The sequence below is a fragment of the Myotis brandtii genome, unplaced genomic scaffold, assembly GCF_000412655.1.
Source record: "Myotis brandtii unplaced genomic scaffold, ASM41265v1 scaffold155, whole genome shotgun sequence".
NCBI classification, from domain to species: domain Eukaryota; kingdom Metazoa; phylum Chordata; class Mammalia; order Chiroptera; family Vespertilionidae; genus Myotis; species Myotis brandtii.
In genome coordinates this window covers 1,077,703-1,088,762 of record NW_005355621.1, presented here as the reverse complement: position 1 = coordinate 1,088,762, position 11,060 = coordinate 1,077,703, and the positions used below count along the sequence as shown (strand labels likewise).

The window sequence follows — 11,060 nt, the reverse complement described above, 5'->3', positions numbered from 1 at the left end:
CCCCCCCCCCCCCCCCGTGCACAGATTTCGTGCACCGGGCCTCTAGTCTATAATAAAAGTATAATATGCTAATTAGACCGGACATCCTTCCAGACGAAACCGGGCCTGCAAGTGAAGCTCAGGTCCCGGGTGCTGGAGGGAAGCCTGGGTCCCGGGTGCTAGAGGGAAGCTGGTGCTGGCAGCCGGGGGAAAGAAGGCCTACTCTTGCATGAATTTCGTGCATCGGGCCTCTAGTAATGCCATAAAACTGGATGAGATCATTAATAGCTCTAATTGTGAAAATAGTGAAGAAATGTTGCCCAAGAACTCAATCTTTGAATTATACAACACTCAGAAAACAGGAGAGAAGAGAATCAGTAGAAGAGACTGAGATAAAGCAACCAGTGAGATAAGAGGAGAACCAGAAGAGGAGGAGTCTGGGTAGGTGGATGGGTGACAGAATGAGCAGAATAGACAAACGAAGCAAGTTATGTAAGCCTTTCAAGGCTCAGTCTATAAAATAGGGTTGATGGTAAGGATTGATTATAGAGAATATATGTATATCATCAATTTCAGCAACTAGCATATAGGAAGTAATAATTAGTAACCTTTTTACTATAAAATAAAACAACTAAAAGCATAAGTACAGATTTTTTTTTTCTAGTGAACAGAAAATGCAAGAATTAAAAGAAAGGAAAAGTCTATATGAGTCAGGGTATTAAGGAAGCCTCATGGAAGAAAGAGAAACTTGACCCAGACTTTAAAATGGATTTTGATACAGGCAAGCAGAGGCGTCCCAGGTGCTGTGATGAGTAAAGCTCAGAAACGGATCTGAGTATATCATGCTGGTACAGTGAAGAGATGTTTCTCTTCAAACGAAATTTCAGTATAGGCATGAGGTTTGTTATTATTGCTGCTTAGTTTTATTTTATTTGGAAACAAACCTGTTTATTTTTTAAATGCTTTTTTCACGCTTACAAAACTGGGTTCAGTAGACAGTACAAGACTGACCAGTTTCGTGGTGTCATCCTTTCTTGCTCTAGTACCCACGATTGATGATGGTTTTTGCATTTGTGCCATTAGGTTTTACCACCACTGAGGGATGTGACAAATCGACCTGAAGTTGGCTCAACTGTGAGAAACAAGCTGGTGCGCCTCATGACACATGTTGACCTTGGAGTCAAACAAATTGCTGCTGAATTCCTTTTCGTCCTTTGCAAGGAGAGAGGTAGGTTAAATTCTCTTTGCCCTCTACTTTGTTATTTTTCCGAGGGAGTTTGCAAAATTGTTCTGATAGAACTGGCCATATCATTCCACTCTTTTCAAAGATTGCCTCTCTATCTGTTCTATTAGAGGCCTAAGGAGATATTAAATGTAATAACATTTTCTGTATGCTTCTGAATTCATTGAAACATGCAGATACACTTCCAGACACTCACATTTACACTCTGCCTTCTGTATCCTTAATCCAGACTTCTTAATCTTGATGAGCCAGGACCTGGATCCATTATGAAAAAATCTGCTTAACTAATTCAGGTGCTGCAATTTTGATAACCAGATAAAGGCCTGAGTTAGTTCCTCTTTTTAATTTCTTTTGGAATTGAAATTATAGGCTTCTTCACTAAGTTCTTTAGTCAATAAATTGTTATAGAATATAAGCTACATAATAGACTAGATTAGTGATTTTCAACCAATGTGCTGTGGCACATAAGAATTTTTAAAACATGCAATACCTGACTATTTAGTCAGGGGCACTGACTTCTTTTCCCTTAGATTGTCCAATAAAATAATTACAACAGTCAACACAACAATAGCCATCTACTGTGAATGAATCTGTCATATCGGCAAAAAATATATTTTTTGGTGTGCCATAGAATTTTAGTAATTATGTGTGCCATGAGATGAAAAAGGTTGAAAATTGCTGTAGTAGATGGAAGTACAAAAGTGTATAAGGTACAACCTTTACCCTTGGAACAGGGTAAGACAGAAGTAGAGAGAAATCCTATATAATAAAAGCCTAATATGCTAAGTGTCTGACCGTTCATTCGACTGTTCGACCAGTCACTATGATGTGCACTGACCACCAGGGTGCAGAAGCTCTGACCTGTAGGTTAGCTTGCTGCTGGAGTCTGGCCGATCGGGACTGGGCAAGACGGGCCAGACAGGACACACCCTGGAGCCCTCCCATGGTCCCTCCCTGGCTAGCCAACCTCCCACGGTACCTCCCCAGCTGGCTGCCCCAATCGGGACTGGGTGAGATGGGCCAGACACGGCCCTGGACGAATCCAGCATCGGGCCTCTAGTTTTAAAATCTATATATACTGTGTGTTTGTATATACATGTATATATGTATATATACATATATATATGTATATATATACATATATATATACACACACACACACACACACACATCCATGTTCAAAGGCTGTTAAATCACGTTGTTTACCCATATCTTCAGAAAAAAATCACTTCTACTGTTGTGGTAAACAACCTGCTTCCCTATTTATAATGGTCTGGCCCTCTAGCAACTTCAGTGCGAAATTATAGCTAATTTTCCTACAAACTTCAGGTGGTCATAATAATCTGGCCACTCAGTATATATATAAAAGGCTAATGCAAAGTGTCCCCTCGGGAGTTTGACCAGGAGACCGGGAGTTCGATCACTTGCTGTGACATGTGCTGACCACCAGGGGGCGGCATGGAACATGGTGGGTGGCCAGTGGTGGCATTAGGGTGCTGAGGGAGTGAGGGAAGGAGGAGGCAGGTAGGCGGGGAATCTGATCCACCCTGATCGTTGGTCAGGCCTAGGGACCCTACCCATGCATGAATTTCGTGCACTGGGCCTCTAGTAACTACATAAAATAACTACACTGCAATGTAATAAATACTATTTTATAAGTATATATAAAGCAATTGTCTTTTGAGATACATCTGAAAGGTGTTTCCTAAAATTGTATGGGTTGTTTGCTCTGCAAAAGGCAAGTTCTTCAAATAAGGTACTTTGACTATTCTGATATTCTTACTTGTTTCTTCATCTCTTGGCTTATAAATGTACTAGTAAAAAAGTCCCATCTAAGCAGATTTTATTTTTCACTCTTTTATAGTACCCCAGTTTTTTGAGATAGATAATTTGGAGATAGAAAACTTTACTCCTCTCAAAATCTTAAGTCAGTTGAATTCTGTTTTTTCTTTATCCCAGCTTTATCAAGGTATAATTAACAGATAAAATTGTATGTATTTAAAGTACACAGCACAATGATTTGATATATATGTACATTGTGAAATGACTACTACAGTCAGGTTAATATACCTACTACCTCACATAGTTACCGAGTGTGTGTGTGTGTGTGTGTGTGGTAAGAACCTTAAGATTTACTCTCTTAGTACATTTCAAGTGTACAATAACTGTTAATTATGGTCACCATACTGTACATTAGATCCCCAGAACATACTCATGCTATAACTGGAGGCTTATGCTCTTTGACCAGCATTTCCCCATTTCCCATAACCTCTACCCAACCCCCTGGTAACCACCATTGTATTCTGGCTCTATGAGTTGTTTGTTTGTGTGTATGTTTTGTTTTTGTTTTTTTAAATATGTTTGCTCTTTATTTATTTTTCATTGATTTTAGAGAGGGAGGTAGGTGGAGAGACAGACAGACAGACATAGATCAGTTGCCTCCCGCATGTTCCCCCACCTGGACTGAACCCGAAACCTAGGTATGTGCTCTGGCTGGGAAGCAAACCCAAGACCTTGCAGTGCACGGGACAACTCTCCAACCAACTGAGCCACACTAGCCAGGGCTGTTTGTTTTTTAAGATTTCACATATAAGTAAGATCATACAGTATGTGGCTTATTCACTTCACATAAAGTTCTCTAGGTTTATCCATGTTATCACAAATAGCAGGATTTCCTCTTTTGTCAAGGCTAAATAATATTACATTTTATATACATATACGTATATATTTACCACATTTCCTTTATCCATTCATCTATCGATGGACACTTAACTCATTTCCATATCTTGGTTATCTATATATATAAAACCCTAACATGCAAATAGACCAAATGGCAGAACAACCGGTTGCTATGACGTGCACTGACCACCAGGGGGCACGCACGGAACTTGGCAGGCATCGGCCATGGTGGGATGGTGGAATAGGTGAGCAGAGGCGCCAGACCAAAGCGGGGCGCCAGTCGCTGTCATCAGGGCAAGCCTCTGGTGGTTACTGAAAATTCTTTGCTCCTGCGCGCCATTGCACATGCTGCCAGCACCAGCCCTGCTCGCACCCGCTGACGGCGCCTAGCACTGGCCCCGATCGCTTGGCGCCATCAGCAGGTGCGAGCAGTGGCTACCGGCCCCGATCGTCCCTCAGGGCTTCTCCACCTCCCCTTGCTCCTAAGGGATGATCAGGGCAGCAGCCCCCACTCGCACCTGCTGACGGCCCCAGCCCCACTTGCACCCGCTGCTGGCGCTGGCCCCAGTTGCTCCTCGCTATCAGTGGGTGCGAACGGGGCCAGCGTCATCAGCACGTGGGAGTGGCTGCAGTGGGAGCAGCAGTGGTGGGAGGGGCCGGGCGGGGGCATGGAGGATGGGCTGAGACCTGCCCCTGTGCCCACTGCAGCCTCGCGGCCCACAGTTCCTTTCAAGGTGCACGAATTCGTGCACTGGGCCCCTAGTTGTATATAATGCTGCAACAAACATGGAAATGCAGATATCTCTTGGGAATACTGATTTCATTCCTTTGGAAATATATCCAGTAGTTGGATTGTTAGATCATATAGTAGTTCTATTTTTAATTTTTTGAGAAACCTTCATACTATCTTCCATAGTGGTTGCACCAGCTTACATTTACACTAACAGTGTAGAAGGAATCCCTTTTCACCACATCCTTGCAACACTTACCATCTCTTGTTTTTTTTATAAAAGCCATCCTAACAGGTGTGAGGTGATCTCTCATTGTGGTTTTGATATGTATTTCCCTAATAATTAGGGATGTTGTGCACCTTTTCATGTGCTGCTGTTTTCCTTGGGACAATGCTTATTCAGGTCCTTTGCCCACTTATAACTGAACTACAGTTAACCTTTGAACAACATGGAGGTTTAGGGGTGCCGACCCCACACACAGTTGAAAACCCACATGTAACTTTGACTCCCCAAAAACTTAACTACTAATAACTTACTGTTGACAGGAACATAAACAGTCAATTAACATATACTTTGTAAAGTAAGCTAAAGGAAAAAAAGTTAAGTAATAAGGAAGAGAAAATATATTTATAGTACTATACATAATTATTGAAAAAAAGCTACATACAAACAGACCCACACACACAGTTCAAATCTATATTATTCAAACTTCATTTCTGACTGATTGATCCAACCACTTCAGTTCCTATTAAGATGGTATATTAGCAACATAATCTGATAAATGTCATAACAATGACAATAGCAGCTGTGTTGAGGTATCTTGTGCCAAATGTCCTATGCCATAATCCCATCATTCTCATAAGACCCCTCTAAGATAAATATCATTATTATTTTAATGTCGTAAAAGAGGCACCCTTGCATTTGAGAGCCTTTCAGTAACTTATTGAAGGTTACATAGTTGCTTAGGGCTAAAGCCCAAATTTGAGTATTATCATTCCATATTTCCTCTCATAATAATTATCTTCAGCTATTATCATAGACTAGTTATTTAATATCTGCTCTTTTAAACAATTCAATTCTTTCATGACTTTGAAAAAAATTAATATAGCATTTTGGAATTAAGTGACAGGTGTAGTGCCTTGCACATAATCTGCAAATACTGGCCGAATTGAATAAATTTTTCTGAAATCAGAAATTTGTTGTTTTTTTAAAGTATAATTATACACACACACGTATCTATTTATTAAAAAAAGGTGTATCAAAATATACACCAAAATATTATCCATTGTTATCTCTGAGTAGTAGGATGACTGTTAACTTGCTTTTGAATTCTCTGCTTTGTAATTTTTTTCCTACAATAAGCATGCATTTCTTGTGTTACTTCTAAAAAAGTTATTAAATGAGGGAAAATAAAGTTTATTTCTTCTATAATTACATATCTAAGTACATAAATTACACATATAAATATAGTCACCTTACTAATGACTTAGTGAATGTCATAGTGAATAATAGTATATGCATTTATAAAGGAGTTTGTTCATTGTTTTTCATTTGAAATGTTTCACTGCATTCCCCCTTGGACCCAACATTTGTGTTTCATAGTCCTAACTTTGGGCCCCAAACCAACCCATGTTAGCAAAATTGTATCTTTTTCATTTGACCTCTAACAATCCATATATTTTCCTCTGCTTCTCCTTCCAATTTGTTTTTAAGTTTAGTAGATTTATTCTTCTGGAATAAAAATTTATTTAGCAAATATTTTTGAGCTAGACCTTGAGAATACAGAGGTATGTATACAAGATAAATAAGGTCTCTGCCCTCATTTGTATTATTTACTTTCTTATCAAGGGTTATAACACAAATGCCTACAAGTGCCAGGCTGGTAATAAAAGTAAGTCAAATGGAGTGGACGTAAGATGATAAATGAAAACTGACACTTAGCTCATTGTTGGGGAGATAGTAGGTTGGGACTGAAGACAAGGGGGTGAGCAGGGGGCAACTAGAAAGAGGACATTGCTACTGTTTGGCTCCCATTGATTATTACCATGGAGGAACACGTAGGTCAGTATTACCAAATCTTATAGATTTTCCAAGAGAGGCCAGGACTCTGAATTTTTACATAAAATCTCCCAGTTTTTAAATTCTGTCAACTAATTCCAATTTTAAAATCTGGGGCAAAAAACGTTTGTAGTCCACATTCAACTTATAAAAGTCATCAGATCTTGGAATTTGGGTTGTGTTTGGAGACAGACTGTATCTAAATGAAATAAATGTTAAGTAATTTATCACAGTGACTAACCTCCCTCTTAAGGATATTCAAAGCTGCTTGAAAGTGAAGGTACTGTGATCCAGGCTCAAAAGTCAGACCACTAAGTAGAGACAACAGGCAGCTGTCAAACTGGGTTAGGAACACAGAGACTGGATTAAGAAAGAAAACTGAAATAGGGTGAAATACAAAGGGCAACATTTTATGGAAGACTTGGCACAGAAAGAACTATCCAAGTATCTTCAATACCCATCTGTGCCAGCTAAACTGAATCTCCAGCTAACATGTGCTCATGCTACTCACTTGTTTTGTGGAGCCCTGACAAAACTAAACTCTTATTACCTGCTCTGCAAATTATATACTTTCTGAAGGGGCCTAAAGTTAGACCTAACGTGGTTTAATAAAAGAAAATATTTTTAAAAACTCCCTGCCTTCGTGAGGTTTCCCCCCTTTGAACATATTCATTACTTCCCAGTATGTGCTAGGCATTGTGGTAGGGGCTGAATCGCAGAGATAAATAAGGCTTGAGATCCCTCACCTTTATAAACTTACTTTTGTCTCCTTTCTCTCTCAGAGGAATAGGTGTCTCTTTATCTCAGAGCCAAGCAGTTCTCCTTTCCTATTGATCTTTTCTCTTCCTGTCTTCTCAGAAGGCTTGCTCCATCCGTTCTTATCCTCTATTCTTTTGTTTGTTTTTAACTCTCCCTGTATTTTCCTCAACCTATATGCATCTTCACGTCTCAGCATCTTGAAAAATTCACCTGCTTTTCTTTTCAGTACCTTACTACCCCACTCAGGCTTCGCCTTGCTGCCAGTCAGGCTGTCCCCTGCTGTTCCTCCCCAGAGTCCATTGAAAATGCTCAGTCAGGTCACAGGTTAACTAACAAATTACACAGCAGGTACTTTTTGGCTCTTATCTTTGCTGCATCTCTCACTAACAGTTGACACTATTGACCACTCTGTTTCTGTGCTACCACACACCTGGATTTCTGTCTCTTCTTTTCAGTCTCATTTGCTAACTCCTATCTTTGTCCACATTTTATTGCCACTGTTCTTTAGAGTTCTCTTCTGGCCCCTAAAGTGATCACTCCTTTGACTTCTGCTTCAGCCTATTTGCTGGGCATTCCCAAATCTAAGTACCACTTAATAAACTACTAAAGTAGTCATCTCTGTCTGGTCAGGTTTTCTTCTATTTGTCTTCCACATGGCTAACAGAGGGGTTGTTCTAAAAATGCAAGTATAATTATATCACTCATTCTTGTAAAAGTTTTAATGACTTCTTGTCACCTGCATGGTAAAATCCAAAATTTCCCTCCATGCCTATCTTCGTAGTGTATTCTTAATTGTACTGAGTTCTTCATTCTTTCCTGATTATACTGCACCATTTCTTGGCATATCTGCATGACTTGGCAGGTGCTGTTGGTTTTGCATAGAATGCCTTTCCCTGTCTTTGTTAGCATAGTGAGCTTTGTTTATCCTTGAAGTGTGTTAAGCATTATCTCTGTAAAGACATTTCTGATCATTCAAGGCAGATTTAATCATTCTCTGCCTTGTATCATTTTTACTTTTCTCTGTTTTTAATACTTTCCGCATTTGCTATGTTGTAACTTTTTTATGCGTTGAACTTTCATTCTGAACATTAGTTTCTTTAGGTCAAAGATTATGTCTTCTTCATCTTTGGATCCCTAGTATTAACAAGGTACCTTACAGATAGTAGGTGCCCTAGGGTTTAACAAAAGAACAAACATTTGTGCTCTCTCTGAATTTACTGTGGTGGACAAAAGTAGGCTTATAGTTGTGAATACACAAAACAGTTTATTCTTGTATTAAACTGTTATTTTCCATATGAATAACTATAACCTACTTTGGCACCTCCTGTACCTTGTCGTGTAGATTTCTACATTAAAAGGAATACTTTCAATGCACTGTGGTTAGCACCAGAAGAGAGGAGTGTGTCAGGTTCTGTGACCTCCTGGAAGAGAGAATGGTTAGGTGGTGTGGAGAAAGTCAAAGAAAGTCTTCACAGGAGAGGACAGAGAAAGGGGCCACTGCCTTGGTATACACAGAAAAGAAAATTAGTCCAAGGTGCAGTGATTGGCAATGTGTACAGTAATAAGAGATGAGCTTGAGAAAGAAAGCAAAGGCCAGAAGATGAAGAACCTGTTTGGCCCTGTTGTAGAACTTGAGCTTCAGCTTTTAGGGGAGAAATTAAAAGCTTCATCCAGTAAGGCAGTACTGTCACACTTTTGCTTTACGAAGGTATAGCAGGTATTGTATGGAGGGATGTGAGACTAGTCATAGAAGAGTAGTTAGAGGAAGCTAGTATAGCATCGGTTCTCAACCTATGGGTCGCGACCCCTTTGGCGGTTGAACGACCCTTTCACAGGGGTCGCCTAAGACCATCCTGCATATCAGATATTTACATTACGATTCATAACAGTAGCAACATTACAGTTATGAAGTAGCAACGAAATAATTTTATGGTTGGGTCACAACATGAGGAACTGTATTTAAAGGGCCAGAAGGTTGAAAACCACTGTATAGGTAGGATTTCTAGAAGTATTTGGAAGGAAAGGATTATGTGTAACACAGAAGGGGGAAGGGCCTCTGGGTAGACTGTGGCTCTGCCATTCTTTTTCCTTGGTAAAAGGGCTAAACCTCATTTTCATTTTCATGGTAGAGTGTGATAAAACCTGTGTTTGTGGAAGCAGTGATACCGTGACTGCCAGTGTCGCTCTGACTTTGCAGTGTGCTGCTGTTTGCTTTCCTCTGTTCATAGTGCCCTCTGGCATCTTGATAACATAATGGTGAGATATTTCTTGCAACTTTCTGACTGAGTGCTATTTGTTTCATTTTTGCAGCAGTTTCACCTAACTGTATGGATGGTTACCATGACAAAGAACACATATACTTGTGTTTCTTTTTCTTTGAAGGACCACAGAATATCTTTTCTTTGCCTTTAGCAGCTCACCTTACCATTCAAGTTCAGTCCATTTTCCTTTTTACTGTTTTTCCAATATCAAATAGGATGTTATACAATGTATTTGAAAGTAGACGAAAAAGTAGCTAGAAACACCCCACCAAATATAGTTGACCCTTCAGCAGGGTGGGGGTTAGGAGCGCCAACCATTGGTGCAGTTGAAAATCAGTGTATTACTTAAGCCCTTCGCATATGCAAATTCCTGACCAAGGACTGAAAATATATAACATCAGTCAGAACTTCACAAGGAAAATGCTTCTTACTATGAGAATTATGTAGTCCATTTGTCTTCCCAACCCAACCCCCATTTTAAGTATTTTATGCTATTAACAAAAGTTCATTTTATTTTAAAACTATTGGCTATAGCCTCATCTGCTTTGAGGCTATTAAGACAAGGTGGGTCTTAAATTGTATCTGTAACTGAAGCTGTCAGAGAGTTGGCACATGTTTGTTCCAGTGAATGAGAAGTAAGCGTTATTTTCATGGAAGTGCTAGGAAATTTTTCTATTAACTGGCTTCCAGGAAGACAATCTGCATAAGAAAGCAGGTTATTTAGTGTTCTGTTTACTTCTTTTTCATCTATTTTGGACTTTGATAAACTCTGAATTCTTAAACTGTTTTCATCTTTAGCTATTGTAGGTGGTTACATTTTGTGTCTTTTTATTGTTATTTTGTTTTTGGGTATATTCATTTAGACCATTTATTCATATCTCACTTTAGACTTCCACAATTTCAGTGAATATTTCTTTTCTGGACCATTAAACATCCTTATTTGTTAAAAACAATAATAATAACCCTATAAAAAACGCATTCAGTGAGAGAGTATGCCATGTGGGTTCAGATCTATGATCCTTTGACCTCAGTGACTGTGTCATTAAGGTCATGTCTGATTCCATGAATATTAAGAATACCTGTATACACTGGATATTCACTTTTCCTAATAACCCATTAAGAATTCTTTGATTTCTCTAAACCACTTCATCTTGCAGAAGCTCTGAATGCAAGAGAGAGCAGATCAGATGTATTCCGAGGGCTTTCAAATTACACCACCATGATCTCTCATTAAATTGTAATATGATTTTATTGAGCACCCACTGAGAATTATTACCAAAGAAACCATAGTTACCAATAGATTTTTAAGGTAGCAAATGGTCGAAACTTAGAGTGTAAACTGTATTTTTT

At 39.2% G+C, this 11,060-nt stretch overlaps 1 protein-coding gene across 1 annotated transcript in view; it reads left to right on the top strand.

The window, feature by feature from the left end:
- Positions 1–11,060, top strand: part of RIC8B (RIC8 guanine nucleotide exchange factor B) — a gene marked incomplete at its 5' end in the record, with an annotated part of 107,753 nt that overhangs the window by 63,744 nt on the left and 32,949 nt on the right. The window contains one exon of the mRNA XM_014536007.1: positions 1,063–1,207. Within this exon, the coding sequence (XP_014391493.1) occupies positions 1,063–1,207 (145 nt within the window). The remainder of the gene's footprint in view (positions 1–1,062; positions 1,208–11,060) is intronic.